Genomic DNA, 15347 nt, shown 5'->3' on the forward strand with positions numbered 1-15347 from the left:
TCGCTTGACCCCAGGAGTTTGAGGCTGCAGTGAGCTGATTGTGCCACTTCACTCCAGCCCGGGTAACAGAGCAAGACTGTCTCAAAAAACAACAACAACAATGAATTATTTAAACAATGTTTATTTAAACAAAGCAGTCTGTCTGGGATTATTCAATGGAGAAGTCACTGCTCAATATAATAGAAAGAAAATGAGGCTGGGCCTGGTGGCTCATGCCTGTAATCCCAGTACTTTGGGAGGCCAAGGTGGGCAGATCACCTGAGATCAGGAGTTTGAAACCGGCCTGGCCAACGTGGTGAAACCCTGTCTCTACTAAAAATATAAAAATGAGCTGGGCATGGTGGAGCACGCCTGTAATCTCAGCTACTCGGGAGGCTGAGGCAGGAGAATCACTTGAACCCGGGAGATGGAGATTGCAGTGAGCCAAGACTGCGCTACTGCACTCCAGCCTGGGGGACAGAATGACAAAGAGAGAGGAGGAGAGGAGGAGAGAGGAGAGGGGAGGCAGAGGGGAGGCGGAGGGGAGGAGTGGGAAGGGACAGGGGAGGAGATGGGAGGGGAGAGGGGAGGAGATGGGAGGGGAGAGGGGAGGAGATGGGAGGGGGAAGGGGGAGGGGGGAAGGGGAGGAGATGGGAGGGGGAGGGGGAGGGGAGAAGAGGGGAGGGGGAGGGGAGGAAGGAAAGAAGGAAGGAAGGAGGGAGGGAAGGAAGGAAGGGAGGGAGGGAGGGAGGGAAGGAAATAAATGAGATTTTTCTCATGAGGGTCAGAATTCCACCACGTACTGGGTGCATGGTATGATTTTGAGCAAATTATTCAATCTCTAGCATTTACACATCCTGATGGTAGAGGTGTTTCTCCTTTCTTAGTCTCTCTGCGTCTCTAAACCTCAGTACCTACCCTCAATAGGCACTCCGTGAATGAAAGAAAGGCAAATGCAAAAGCCCATTCAGGGTCTGCCTGCCCTCAAGACTCATAGGATATCAAAGAGCTAGGCAGAGGTAGGCTGAATATGTAGAAGAGAAATTGGCTGTCACTTGGGGTGACAGATCAATTAAGGAAGGATCACTGAGATGGGTTAGGACCTCCCTGCCAGTCAGTCACTAGAAAGGTGACCACTCACCTCCCATGAACTGCGATGGCAGCAATGCCAGTCCTCTCTATCCGCTTCACAAGGCTCAGGGTATCTTCTAGCTGAGGAAGAGGACCACGCAGGATGGTTACTGAAGCTCCAGAAGGAGCAGCTGCTGGCTCCTAAAGTAGGCTCAGCTCTACTCTCTCCTCCAAGCCTAATTTAGCACCTCAAGAATCATTCGCAAACCTAAATCCAACATCACCAGAGAGAATGGACCTTCAAATGTAACACACCATCCTTACCGACGGCAGGATGCGAATCTTGCAGGTCACAGGTCTGCGTGTCCCTTTAACAAGAGTGCTGAGGATCTGCAGAAAAGAAAACACAAGAGCACCTATGTCTTCTGGAACAAACCATCACACTGCCTGTGCTAATTAACTCCGCTACAGGCTGTGCATTCTGGTAGCATGAACAGTTTGTGTATGTGTAAATGCATGTGTGTCTGTTACACACATACACACATAAGCTCCATGAGGCAAGGGACCTGCCTTTGTTCTATAATGGAGCCCCAGCACCTGCCTGGCACCTAGTGGTGTATACATATTTGTCAAATATACTGAATGAATGAGTGAGTGAACGGGTATGCGTGCACACCTGTGTGCAGCTCACTGAGCCTTTGCCAGGACAAATACCAGAATTATCTGGAGAACTGAAGAAATACAAACTCTTGAATTCCACACTATTATTTCCTGAGTCAGTCTCTAGGGGCAGGGCTTAGGAATGTGTATTTTCAAAAGGCTCTGCCCAACACACTCCAGCCCATCCTCAGTATCATTCTGAGGCCTAGCCTTGGTTAAGAACACATGGCTTAAAAAAAAAAAAAAAAAAAAAGTAAGAAAAAAAGAACACATAGCTAACTGGGTGTGGTGGTTCATGCCTGTAATCCTAACACTTTGAGAGGCTGAGGTGGGAAGATTGCTTGAAGCCAGGAGTTTGAGACCAGCCTGGGCAACACAGCAAGACCCTGTTCCCTTTTTGTTTGTTTGTTTGTTTTGTTTTGAGACAGGGTCTGGCTCTGTTTCCCAGGCTAGAGTGCAGTGGCACGATCTTGGCTCACTGTAACCTCTGCCTCCCTAGCTCAAGCCATCCTCCCACTTCAGCCTCCAGAGTAGCTGGGACCACCATGTTGGCCAGGCTGGTCTCAAACTCCTGAGCTCAAGCAATCCACCTGCTTCAGCCTCCCAAAGTCTTGGGATTACAGGCTTGAGCCACTGCACCTAGCCCATCCCTGTTTCTATTTAAAAAAAAAAGGGGGGGGCGGGGCAGACAGCTTCTTTCCTGGGTAAAGGGAACGTTCTCTGAGTGTTATTCCAGGACTTGCATAGTAAGGGAACAGGAAGGCTCTTTTTTTTTTTTTTTTTTTTTTTTTTACTGGCTGCTTGGAGTTTATTTTCCACTTGGTGCCAGGTGCACAGTTCCAGGTGTCAGGAAAGCTAGCGAGTGCTGGCTGGGACCGGGCGGTAGAGAGCGGGGCTCTCACTCCTTTTTGGTGTCTGCTGTGTTGATGCGAAGATCTGCTTGCTGCAGCCGCCTAGTCTACAGGGTAGGGGGTGGGAGGTGGGGAGGGGGGCGGGGAGCGGGGAGGGGGTGGGGTGGGGAGTGGGGAGGGGGCGGGGAGGGGCTCTGGTGGACTAGCGCCTCCGCAGGCCTGCGGCTGTTGGTAACCGCTCAGGTCAGGACGGGGGCCCAGCGCTGGCTGTGCTGGACGGACCGCCGGGCTGCTTCCTCGGGGCTTCCCGAGCCAGGCCACAGGTGGTCATGCTGCTGGAGGCCTGGCGGGGTTCCGAGTGCTCTGCGGACTCCAACATCGTGGCCATGAACGGGAGGGTGGACTTCCCGAAAAAGAAGCTGGCCCACCAATGACCCGGGCCAGCCTTGGGGAGACCTGGGGGGTGGGGAATGGCTTCCCCGGGGCACTCGGTACTGCTGCAGGAGCTGTTGCTGGAAGTGGAACCCAGGCGGCGCCGGTAGTAGTCGTGGGTGGCCACGAGGGAGCCGCTGGAGGGGATGGCCGCCATGCTCTAGCTTGCTGGCTGGTGGGATATGGGCGGCGACCCCTCGCGGGCCTCGGCCCACGATCACGGGTGGCGGGGACGGGGGCGCTAGGCCACGGAGCCCATTTGCAGAGGAGACCGAGGGAGGCCACGCCACGACAGAGACGCGCGGGCAGGACGGCTCTTAAGGGCCTGCATTCCTCTTTAGAGGAATCAGACATACATGAGTGAAACTGGCAAAGGAAAAGACAACGTACTCAACATATTTAAAAGTGCTTATCACATAGCAATTGCAAAAGATTTCAAAGAAAGATCAAGAAGTCATGCAGGAAAGTGACAGGGAGGTAGCAAGACCAGACCACACAAGAATCAGAGATAGAGAGGTATAGATGACACTGCATGTCTGTGTCATTGCTATCTTCTTCCCTCATCAGAAATTTCAGGCCAGGCAAGCTGGAGGAAAGATGGTCCCAAGAACCCTATTCCAAGAACTAGATCTCTGCCTAGCAGAGCAGGGGGATATCTAGGTGGCTGCTGCCAGTCTTGATTCTAGACAGGCGGGGGCAGCAGAGAGCCAGGTTGCAAAAACCAGTAGTGGAGGCCTTTCAGGGACAGGATGAAGCAGGCCATTCCAGAAAGAAGACATCAGATCAAGAGGCTGGACTGACAGACAGGTGGACAGTTCATGAGCAAGACAGGACCTGCTGGCCCAACTGCCAGGGACTGGCAGGAAGGAACAGTCTCTAGGTACTGCCCCAGGAGGCAGACTTGGCCTGAGGTCTTAGGGTCACCCTGGCAGGCCTTAAAGAGGCACTTACATTTTAAGGGGGGGCCTGACAGGTTCATCAAGAAATACAATAAAAATTCTCATTCTAGTCCCATCCTTCATGCTCAAAGCAACATCTCTAAAAGGTTCCATTACAAGTGCTCACTTAGAATCCTCTGACATTTGGTGATTTAAGCAACACCAGCTGGTCTGATCCAATTCTCTGTCTTGTAGAACTTCCTTTTGCTATATTTTATCCGAGTAGCTCTCAGTACTTTCTTCAGTATTTCTGTGTGTTTCATGTGTGTGTTAAGGACTAGGAAGGAAATTAGGTAACCAAAAACCCTAGGCACTTGCAACGGTCACACTGAGGGGAAATGGCAACTAGAGATTGTCTTCTGGCCAGGCTCTAGCATGAAACTCTCCTGGACACCAACTCTCCAGATCCAAGTCTTTGGGGAGAAAGAACGAGAGACAAGTCCATATTTGAGCAGAGGAACAGCACATCTACCTACAAGCAGGCGGGCCTCAATAGACCCACTGGCCAACTGAAGAAAAGCAGGCTCCTTCACTCCCCTGGTTTCTGGGAGGCAGCAGACGAGGATAGGAAAGCATAGGCCTGGAAAGCAGTGAGACCTGAGTTCAAGTCCTGGCCCTGCCAATTGTCAGCCATGGCCCAAGTACAGTGTACACAAGGGGGATGCCCTGCGCACGCCTGTAATCCCAGCACTTTGGGAGGCCAGATCACCTGAGGTTAGGAGATCAAGGCCAGCCTGAACAACTTGGTGAAACCCTGTACCTACTAAAAATACAAAAATCAGCCGGGTATTGTGGTGCATGCCTGTAATCTCAGCTACTCAGAGGCTGAGGCACGAGAATCACTTGAACCCAGTAGGTGGAAGTTGCAGTGAGCTGAGATCGCACCACTGCACTCCAGCCTGGGCAGCAGAGCGAGACTCCCTCTCAGAATAAATAAATAAATATTTAAAAAAATAAAATAAAACTGAGGTTCTTAATCCAGGGAGTGTATACCAGAGTTACCTGGTAGAAGCTTTCTCAAAGAGATTGATATCCCACTCTCCAACCCTACTCACCCCAAGGGTCTGCAGAATTCTCAACGGATAGCATCCTTTATTTCTAACTGGGTTAAAATATATATAACCTGAAATTTGCCATCTTAAACATTTTTAAGTGTATAATTCAGTGGCATTAATTATATTCACAATGTGGTGCAACCACCAATGATATGTATTTCCAAGGTTTTTCATAACCCCAAACAAGAATCTTTGAGAAAATTTCTAGAGGTGGTCTTGAGATACTCCCACAGATGGAACCACGGGCCTAAAACACCAAGCCTGGAAGGACCCGCAAAGCTCTCACCCAGGTCACCTAGCTTGCCAGCACAGTCTGGACTTGAATTGAATCCAGCCCCTACACCTAAGCCACATCTGGCCTTGTTGTGGAAGCCTGCAATCTCCCCACCATGGGGCAAACCCCATCTATCAGTCCAACCTGGCCCATCTAAGTACCCAACCAGAGAAGTAGTGGAATGAACTAAGCTTCTGAGGCTGAGTGTATCTCTGCTGCCTCATGGATGAAATCTGCCTCATTCAAAGAGGGGCAGTAGAGAGGACAGAGCCAACAGCCTGGGTCTGAGAAGAGAGGAGCCTGGAGGATAACAAAAATGGCTGTGTGCTCATGTTGTGAACCACATCCTCCCTGCTGGGGCCCCCTCTCCTAGGTGTGGAAACCAATTTGACATCCAAGATGTCTACTTCCACTCCACCTTGCACACAAGTGTCTTAACTGGAGATTTCCAAGTTGAGGTGCCTATTGACCTAACACTTATAAACTATACCCAGGCACCTTGAACCTGAGATGCTACTGGAGAGGGTGCTGACACTGGGAGTCAGAAGAGACGATAGCTCACAAGCTGGCTCTACCTGCCACTTATTTACCATATGATCTTTTTTTTTTTTTTGAAACAGAGTCTTGCTCTGTCGCCCAGGCTAGAGTGCAGTGGCACGATCTCTGCTCACTGCAACCTCCGCCTCCCGGGTTCATGCCATTCTCCTGCCTCAGCCTCCCGAGTAGCCGGGACCACAGGCGCCCGCCACCACGCCCGGCTAATTTTTTGTATTTTTAGTAGAGACAGGGTTTCACCGTGTTAGCCAGGATGGTCTCGATCTCCTGACCTCGTGATCTGCCCGCCTCAGCCTCCCAAAGTGCTGGGATTACAGGCGTGAGCCACCGCGCCCGGCCTACTGTATGATCTTAAGCAAATTATTTTCTCTCTCTCTGCTTTAGTTTATTGTCCTTGATCAAATGGAGATAACTGCCAATCCTGTCTACTTCAAGGGGTTTCAGGATCAAATGAAAGGCACATTATGGCTGGGCACAGTGGCTCACATCTGTAATCCCAGCACTTTGGGAGGCCAAGGTGGGCAGATCACCTGAGGTCAGGAGTTCGAGACCAGCATGGCCAACATGACGAAACCCCATCTCTACTAAAAATACAAAAATTAGCCAGGCGTCGTGGTGGGCACCTGTAAACCCAGCTACTCAGGAGGCTGAGGCAGAAGAATCGCTTGAACCCTGGAGGCAGAGGTTGCAGTGAGCCGAGATGGTGCCACTGCACTCCAGCCTGGGTGACAGAGCAAGACTCTGTCTCAAAAAAAAGAAAGGCACATTATACAGGTGCACTATAGATAGAGTATCTCTGGCTGCACATGGGAAAAACGAGAAGGCACATAGCCAGCAAGCACAGTGGTCTTCCTATGTCCTAGAGACAGCAGGGCTGGAGGAACATGCAGGGTTGGGCTGCTGGCACAGCAACCATGCAGCTCTCACTGGCAATGATGGCAGCTCTCATTGGTGGTGCCTGAGTCCCAAGTCGCTCTAGCCTCTGGGAAGCAGGATGAGGCTTAAAGCCCAGACAGGAAAGTAGCGATAGAGAATGAAAAGGAAGGCTGGGCGCAGTGGCTCACGCTTGTAATCCCAGCACTTTGGGAGGCCGAGGCGGGCGGATCACAAGGTCAGGAGATCGAGACCACGGTGAAACCCCGTCTCTACTAAAAATACAAAAAAAAAAAAAAAGAGAGAATGAAAAGGAAAACAAAGGAGCTAAAAGGAAAGAGCTGGCAGACTGGGAGAGGAACACAAACCTGTCCCCAGGGCCTCATTAAGCTAGCCTACAGAATCACCAAAGAAAGGGGAACAGAGACAGACTAACTTCAGCTTGCCTCCCCTGACCCTGGCCTGGGCTTCTCTCCAAGGGCTGGGGTAGACTCTTTCAGGACATAGGGGACCCACTGCTGCTCTCATCAAGCCCCCTGGGAGAGGCCAATCCACCCACACACATACAAACACATATGGCCGCCGGCGCGGGCTCACGCTTGTAATCCCAGCACTTGGGGCCGAGGCGGGGATCACGAGGTCAGAGATCAAGACCACGATGAACCCATCTCTACTAAAATACTAAAATAGCCGGCGTGGTGGCGGCGCTGTAGTCCCAGCTACTCGGAGAGGCTGAGACAGGAGATGGCGTGACCGGGAGGCGAGCTGCAGTGAGCCGAGATCGCGCCACTGCACTCCAGCCTGGGCGACAGAGCAAGACTCCGACTCAAAAAAAAAAAAAAAAAAACAAACACATATGGCCACTGAGCCCATCCTCACCACAGGTGGCCTGGCCTCTGCTCTCAAGACCTTCCCAGAAGGGAGACAGGAAATACAGAGGAGGTTCTCTGTGAGTCCTCAGGACCCCTGGCTCTTCATTGACATGTCTCTAGCTCTGGGCTTTTTAGGAACATCAAGGCTGCTGTAGGCTGGCTCAGGGGTTCCCAAACTTGGCTGCATGTCAAAATCACTGGGAAGATTTTTTGGAAATCGCTAGGCCTCAGGGAGAGAAACTGGGTGGACATCAGTAAATCTGGTATTGGTGGAAGGAGGCGTTCTAAAAAATTCTAGTTTGGAGCTGTGTTTGAGGACTCCTGCTTTCACCCGTGGAAGACTTACCTTCTCAATCTTGTCAGGGTCTGACAGCAGGGCAGCTCCCATTCCTCCCTAAGGAGAAACACACAAAAGGTCTTCTTACATCTGGGAGACAGTATGGCCCTCTCCATGGGATGGGGTCTGGCAACTGGGCATCACCCCGGCACTCACTTCCAAGGGACCAAGGCCCACTGGCAACCGGCACTTCTTTTAAACAAGTAGGAGGGCAGCAGTATCTGTGCCCATAACATCTGGGACTGAAGTGTGATAATTTTTTTTCTTTTTTTTTTGAGACAAATTCTCGCTCTGTCACCTAGGCTGGAGTGCAGTGGCGCAATCTCGGCTCACTGCAACCTCCACCTCCCCGGTTCAAGTGATCCTCCTTCCTCTGCCTCCTGAGTAGCCAGGATTGCAGGCGTGCATCACCGTACCTGGCTAATTTTTTTATATATTTTTAGTAGAGACAGGGTTTCACCATGTTGGCCAGGCTAGCCGGACCAGAGTGATGACTTTTAAAATGTATAGGCTGGGCGTGGTGGCTCATGCTTGTAATTCCAGCACTTTGGGAAGCTGAGTCAGGTGGATCACCTGAAGTCAGGAGTTCAAAACCAGCCTGGCTAACATGATGAAATCCCGTCTCCACCAAAAATACAAAAATTAGCCAAGCGTGGAGGTGTGCGCCTGTAGTCCCAGCTATTCAGGAGGCTGAGGAAGAAGAATTGCTTGAACCCAGGAGGCGGAGGTTGCAGTGAGCCAAGATTGCACCACTGTACCCTAGCCTGGTTGACAGAGCAAGACTTCATCTCAAACAAAAAAAAAAAAGTCATCATTCTGATCCCCTTGGTAAATCCCACAAATCTATCTAGAAGTGGGCTATATAAAACTTATTTTTCAAGACTGCCCACTCCCTAACCCAGGTCTCAGTGTCTTAATAAACTAAATCCCACCATCTCCCAAGCCTTTAAAAAACAATGAATCATCCTTCATTTGAAATAAGATCAAACGCGCCTTCTTCCTATCATACTCAATGCTTGCATAGGCATCAACACCACCAGCAAAGCTACTAAGGCGCACACAACTTACAAACCTTGTCTAGGCCCTTCTCTTCTGCCAGCAACAATGTCCCAGCCTAGACCCATGCCCAACTCTAACAAAAGCCCCAGGAAATGGAAACTACCAACTCACACAACCACTTGAATCTTGATAATAGTAATGGTGGTTGCTCTTTATTGTGAGTTACTGGTGATTTTCCTGCTCTTTTCTGTACTTGTCTATATTTTCCAACTTCTAGACAATGGTATTAATTACTTTAATAATGGAGGAGGGGGATCTTTAAAAATCTGAATCCATTAAGAGTGAGATGAAGGCAAAAAAAACAATTCCAATAAATATATGCTGCCCATATAAAGATTACATACTAATGAATGCTCACAAAATATGCTCAGAAGGTGTAAGTTCAGTTATTACACTTTAACTTCATGTTTAAGGATGACAAATTGGAATCAGACAGAACATTAAACCACCACAGACTCGGCCAGGCTGAGCCTGGATTTTAGAGAAGAATGGGTAGACTGGAAATCCACCAAGCCTGGACTACATGGGTCATAAAAGAAACCATGAAGGCCTTGAGGAAGCCCCAGCACTCCCCCTGGCTCCATCTGTCCTTCCACTCACACGTATCCAGCCCTTCCTTATAGAATCACAGGATCTAAAATTCAGTTTCACTGCCCCTTCCACAATAACAGCTTTCTCAACAATGGAATTTCCTTCCTTCCTTCCTTCCTTCCTTTCTATTAAACTTACTTGCTTTTTTGAATAGGTAAAACATTCAAAATTTGAGAGATTCAAATGGGTAACAAGTAAGAAGTCTCCCTGCCTAAGGAATGGGAAATGTTTCAATCTATACTTTTTTTTTTTCTTTTGTTTCCGACACAGGGTCTCACTCTGTGGCCCAGGGTGGAGTGCAGTGGCGTGATCTTGGCTCACTGCAACCTCTGCCTCTGGGGTTCATGCAATTCTCCTGCCTCAGTCTCCCAATTAGCTGGGACTACAGGTGTGTGCCACCACACCTGGCTAATTTTTATATTTTTTGGTAGACATGGGGTTTCATCCTTTTGGCGAGGCTGGTCTTGAACTCCTGACTCAGGTGATCTGCCCGCCTCAGCCTCCCAAAGGGCTGGGATTACAGGCATGAGCCGCCACACCCAGCCTCAATCTATGCTTTTTATCTGGCTTCAATTTTTGAACCATGAGAACAGAGAAGATATTCAGCTAGTATGTACATGTGTGGCATACTGATTGGCATCTCCTCTGACTGATCAGTGCCAGTGCTGTGCCAGTTAATTATTTTCAATAGCACCCCTGTAATTGGAATTTACTACCTATGCATAACCAAATAAAAACTTAAGTTTCCTTCTCCAGAGGAAATCAATGTTACTAGTTTCTTCTGTGTCTCTCCAAAAATCTTCCCTGAATAAACAAATAAATATATATAATCATTCCCTATCCTCCTTATATAAATGGTATATACCACCTTACCCTGCCTCCAGATCATTTTAACTCTGCTCCTCACATAATTTAGGAACACAAAGAAGTAATCAGAAAACAGCAAAACTGCCAGGCACAGTGGCTCATGCCTGTAATTCCTGCACTTTGGGAGGCCGAGGCAGGTGGATCACGAGATCAGGCGTTCGAGACCAGCCTGGGTAACGTGGCAAAACCCTGTCTCTACTAAAAATACAAAAAAAATTAGTCGGGTGTGGTGGCGGGCATCTGTAGTCCCAGCTACTCAGGAGGCTGAGGCAGGAGAATCGCTTGAACCCAGGAGACAGAGGTTGCAGTCAGCCGAGATCGCACCACTGCACTCCAGCCTGCACAAGAGTGAGACTCCATCTCAAAAAAAAAAAAAAAAAATAGCCCAAAGATACCTAAAGTCCAAGTCCAGCTGATCTTTTACCAACCAAGGTTTTCAATCCTGCAGTCTGCTTCTTCTTCGTCATCTCCCACTCGACAAACCTCTGGTCAAATCAAGCTACTCAGCCCTCCCTGTGTCTACCTCATATTCATCCCCAGGCCCCTGCTTATACCACACCCTCTGCATACAGGGTCCTAAATCTCAGCCCAAGGACAACATTTCCCTATAAAATTCCAAGTTTAAAGGCTGCCTTTCCACTCCCTTCTCTGGGCTACCATAGTCTGATCTCTTCTGATACGACAACGGGAACATTTACACTGCATCCACTTTTTTTTTTTTTTTTTTTGAGACAGATTTTCGCTCTTGTCACCCAGGCTGCAGTGCAGTGGTATGATCTTGGCTCACTGCAACCTCCGTCTCCCAGGTTCAAGCAGTTCTCCTGCCTCAGCCTCGCAAGTAGCTGGGATTACAGGTACACATCATCACGCCCAGCTAATTGCTTGTAATTTTAGTAGAGACAGGGTTTCACCATGTTGGTCAGGCTGGTCTCAAACTCCTGACCTCAGGTGATCTGACCACCTCAGCCTCCCAAAATGCTGGGATTACAGGCATGAGCCACCAGGCCTGGCCTTTTTTTTTTTAAACTTTTAAAAATTTTTATAGAGACAGGGTTTCACTCTGTTGCCCAGGCTCATCTCAATCTCCTGGGATCAAGTGATTCTCCTGCATCAGCCTCCCAAAGTGCTAGGATTACATGTGTGGGCCACTACTCCCAGCTTCCTCTCTTTTTTTTAAATGTATGTCTCAGTTGTTTTCCCTTTTTTTTTTTTTTTTTTTTTTATAATCCTCCTCTGGGCTTTCTGGGATATGTATCTCAGTTTTATTCATGAAAAGACACAGCCCTGTCCCCTCTATTTTTCTCTGTACCTTTGCATTGTTTTATTACTTTGGCATGAGTTCTCTCTCTCTCTCTCTCTCTATATATATATATATATCTACACACACAATTATATACATTTATATAATATATGTAATATATATTTATATATATTATATATATTATATATTGTATATATTATATATAATTGTAAATTATATATATTATATATTTATGTTATATAGAATAAATATTATGTATCATATGTAATGCAATATAACTATATATTATATAATATATAACATATAATATATAACATATTTATATATAATATATAAGATATATATAATCTATGTATGAATCTATATACGTATGTGTGTGTGATATATGAGTGTGTGTGTATATGTATAAACCACTTGAGGGTAAGTTACATATATCATAGTCCCTTACTCCTAAATATTTCAGTGTGTATTCTCTAAGAATAGGGATATTCTGTTACATAACCAGAGAAGACTTATCTTCATAAGTTTACATTGATACAGTATATTTAGCTAATATACTATGGTCCCTATTCTAATGTTGTCAGTTCATCTAACAATATCTTTTTGAGCATTTTCCCCATCTAGTACAGAATCCAGTCCAGAGTTAGGTACTATACTTAGTTATGTCTTGTCAGCCTCTTAATCTGCATCCTACATTTATGAGGAGTATAAAGAAACCAGTTTACCTTGGTGGAATATTCTTTTGGACAGCCCATGTTGACATCAATACCAGCCACATCATTTTCTCTGGAAAAGGATGAAGGGGTAAAGGTAATAAATATTGAATTAGAGCAAAGAAGGTGAAATTAAAGGCATGGATGGGCCTGTGCTCATGAACCTCTTACCCTGTCCCTGACTCTGTGAAACACACCAACCCCCAATGACAGAAGCTGAAAAATGGGAAAGAAACCCATCCCTAAAATGTGCACCTGCCTCATCTGAGCAGAAATCCAGAGAAAAGACATAATGTGTGCACACATCTATAAAGGGCTAGATGCAGAGGGCTTTGCTACTTTGGAGTTGTATCAGATAACTCAGATGGGCACACTGAACTCGGCTGAAATAGTAAAAGCCATTTGTCAATGCAGAAAAGTGACATGAGCCTAAGGGCCCTTTGCCAGAAGACAGCTTCTGGTGGAAGTTCTAGCACTGCCTTTGTTGGCTGGGCTGCACAGATGGTTTAATCCAAACAATTCTTAGATGTAAAAAGAATCCTCACTCCGTCCTCTGGTATGTATTAGGTTGGTGCAAAAGTAACTGCGGTTTTTGCCATTGAACGTAATGGCGAAAACCACAATTACTTTTGCACCAACCTAAATGTTAATACATAGTTAATAGTCCGTGATCAGCAGCAATAACTGCCTGAGTTCCCGCTCACTCTCTTTGTAATTATAACAACAGCTAACACTTACTAAGATCTCATTATGTGCCACATGCAGCAAAGACATTTACATGCATTATTTCTCTTTTTTTGAGACGGAGTCTCCTCTTTGGCCCAGGCCGGAGTGCAGTGGCGCGATCTCGGCTCACTGCAAGCTCCGCCTCCTGGGTTCACGCCATTCTCCTGCCTCAGCCTCCCGAGTAGCTGGGACTACAGGCGCCCGCCACTGCGTCCGGCTAATTTTTTGTATTTTTAGTAGAGACGGGGTTTCACCATGTTAGCCAGGATGGTCTCGATCTCCTGACCTCGTGATCCGCCCGTCTCAGCCTCCCAAAGTGCTGGGATTACAGGCGTGAGCCACCACGCCCGGCCTTTACATGCATTATTTCATTTACCCTTCCCTATGCCAGAGGTTGGTAGCACTATTTTATAGGTGAGAAAACTAGGTTTTCACTGAGGTTAAGTAACTTATCTCAGGTCACACAGTTAACAAGTAGCAAAACCAGAATTCCAAACCAGGTCTGTCTTAACTTCAAAACCTATCACATTAACTATAGCACTCTCCTGCCTTTGTTTTTGTTCTTGAGACAGGGTCTCACTGTGTTCCCCAGGCTGGAGTCCAGTGGCGCAGTGGAGGCTCACTGCAGCCTCGACTTCCTGGGCCCAAGTGATCCTTCCATGTCAGCCTTCCAAGTAGTTGGGACCACTGGCATGCACCACCATTTTTGTAGAGATGAGCTCCGCCTATGTTCCCCAGGCTTCCTATCTTTGTTAATTCAGGAAGCAATATGTCTTACCTATACTTTGATACTTAAAGCTTCAGGACTCATAGTCATGGGAGTCCCTGGAAAGGGAGTTTCATGAATAAATACAAAAAAAACAGTTCTCCCCAATACGCATAGAGGTTCTCTGAGATCTAGGCACTGTGGGTACACATGAGTCCCAGGCCAGCCCTTGGATGCCACAAAGAAAAGGAAACTAGATACTGTTTTTTTTTTTTATTTTTTTTTTTAAGACAGAGTCTCGCTAAGTCACCAGGCTAGAGTGCAATGGCGCAATCTCAGCTCACTGCAACATCTGCCTCCCGGGTTCAAGTGATTCTCCTGCCTCAGCCTCCTGAGTAGCTGGGACTACAGGCACGTGCCACCACACCCAGCTAATTTTTGTATTTTTAGTAGAGACAGGGTTTCACCATGTTGGCCAAGATAGTCTCGATCTCTTGACCTCATGATCCACCTGCCTTAGCCTCCGGAAGTGCTGGGATTACAGGCATGAGCCACCGCGCCTGGCCGGAAACCAGACACTCTTAACCTGGAAACAGAAGGTAATGGGCTAGAAGGCAGAAGGGTGAGTCACCTCCAAAGTCACCAGGACATTAAACCCTCACAGTTCAAAGGGGAGGCAAAGGCAGCGCTAAAGACGGAGGAGGAACTTACACAAGCCTGGCCACAGCAAGGGCTCGCTCTGCGTCTGAAGTCCCCTGGGAACACAAGAGGCTGCATCAACCACTGCCCTGACACAGATACACATGCACTGACAAACACACCCATGCAGCACACACATACACACACATGCAGCACACACATACACACACATACCCCACACACCAACAACAGAGTCAGGCTGGCTTTCTCTTAAACGGCCAGCCCACTAGACTAGCTCACTGCCAGCCGAAAAAGGTGGACTTGGAAGGTCTAGAAAATGTTATCTATACTATGATTACACTCAAACATATAAAAAAACTTGAAAACATTTTATAGTGACCATTCAAACACTCACCATTTAGATTCTACAATTAACCTTTTGCTAGATTTGTTTTATCACATGGTTACCCACTGTTATCATTTTTTTAGAAACCTAAACATCATTCAGGATGTTTCTGAAAAAGCATCAAGAAATGCCCAAAGCGAGAGAAGAGCACTATAGAGTCATCACAACTCAAATACAAATCTTAACTACTCTTGAAAAATCCTAATTTTTTTCTATGAGAAATATATACACACTACATAAAAACAAAGACTATGATCTGAGTAATCAATGCTAGGGATAAAAAAAAAATAGAGAAATCATGCCAAACAGACAATTCCTACAAGTAAGTAAATTAAATTTGAGACTAGAGACATATAAGACTGTGATAGCTTGATTTCCATAAACTATCTCCAATAGTATAATTACTCATGACTGGCTCTTTGGAAAACATTAAAGCAGAATCTTCAGGAAGCCATCGTTGTACAATGTACCCCAGGTATTC

The 15347-nt window shown here is 47.1% G+C and overlaps 2 protein-coding genes across 11 annotated transcripts in view; both read right to left on the reverse strand.

The window, feature by feature from the left end:
• The window catches only part of DUS2 (dihydrouridine synthase 2), a 59863-nt gene that overhangs the window by 11935 nt on the left and 32581 nt on the right, over nt 1-15347 (reverse strand). For all 9 annotated transcript variants that reach the window (XR_004026182.1, XR_004026179.1, XR_004026181.1 and 6 more), the window contains 5 exons: nt 14533-14576; nt 12402-12462; nt 7908-7955; nt 1376-1441; nt 1122-1192 (listed from right to left, as the gene is read on the reverse strand). Coding sequence is in view for 6 of the 9 variants with exons in the window: in XM_030795062.1 (XP_030650922.1) it covers nt 1122-1192; nt 1376-1441; nt 7908-7955; nt 12402-12462; nt 14533-14576 (290 nt within the window). In the remaining 3 variants the exon portion in view is untranslated. The remainder of the gene's footprint in view (nt 1-1121; nt 1193-1375; nt 1442-7907; nt 7956-12401; nt 12463-14532; nt 14577-15347) is intronic.
• LOC115830641 (pancreatic progenitor cell differentiation and proliferation factor-like) lies at nt 2672-3804 on the reverse strand. Of its 2 annotated transcripts, XM_030795087.1 has the most exons (2): nt 3019-3804; nt 2890-2981 (listed from the first exon to the last, which is right to left on the reverse strand). In XM_030795087.1, the coding sequence occupies exons 1-2, from the start codon at nt 3149-3151 to the stop codon at nt 2890-2892; spliced, it is 225 nt and encodes a 74-aa protein (XP_030650947.1). In that variant the 5' UTR covers nt 3152-3804. The 2 variants fall into 2 exon arrangements, with proteins under 2 accessions (XP_030650945.1, XP_030650947.1); XM_030795085.1 differs by having other exon boundaries at nt 2672-3804.

The sequence above is a fragment of the Nomascus leucogenys genome, chromosome 2 (assembly GCF_006542625.1).
Source record: "Nomascus leucogenys isolate Asia chromosome 2, Asia_NLE_v1, whole genome shotgun sequence".
Taxonomy (NCBI): Eukaryota; Metazoa; Chordata; class Mammalia; order Primates; family Hylobatidae; genus Nomascus; species Nomascus leucogenys.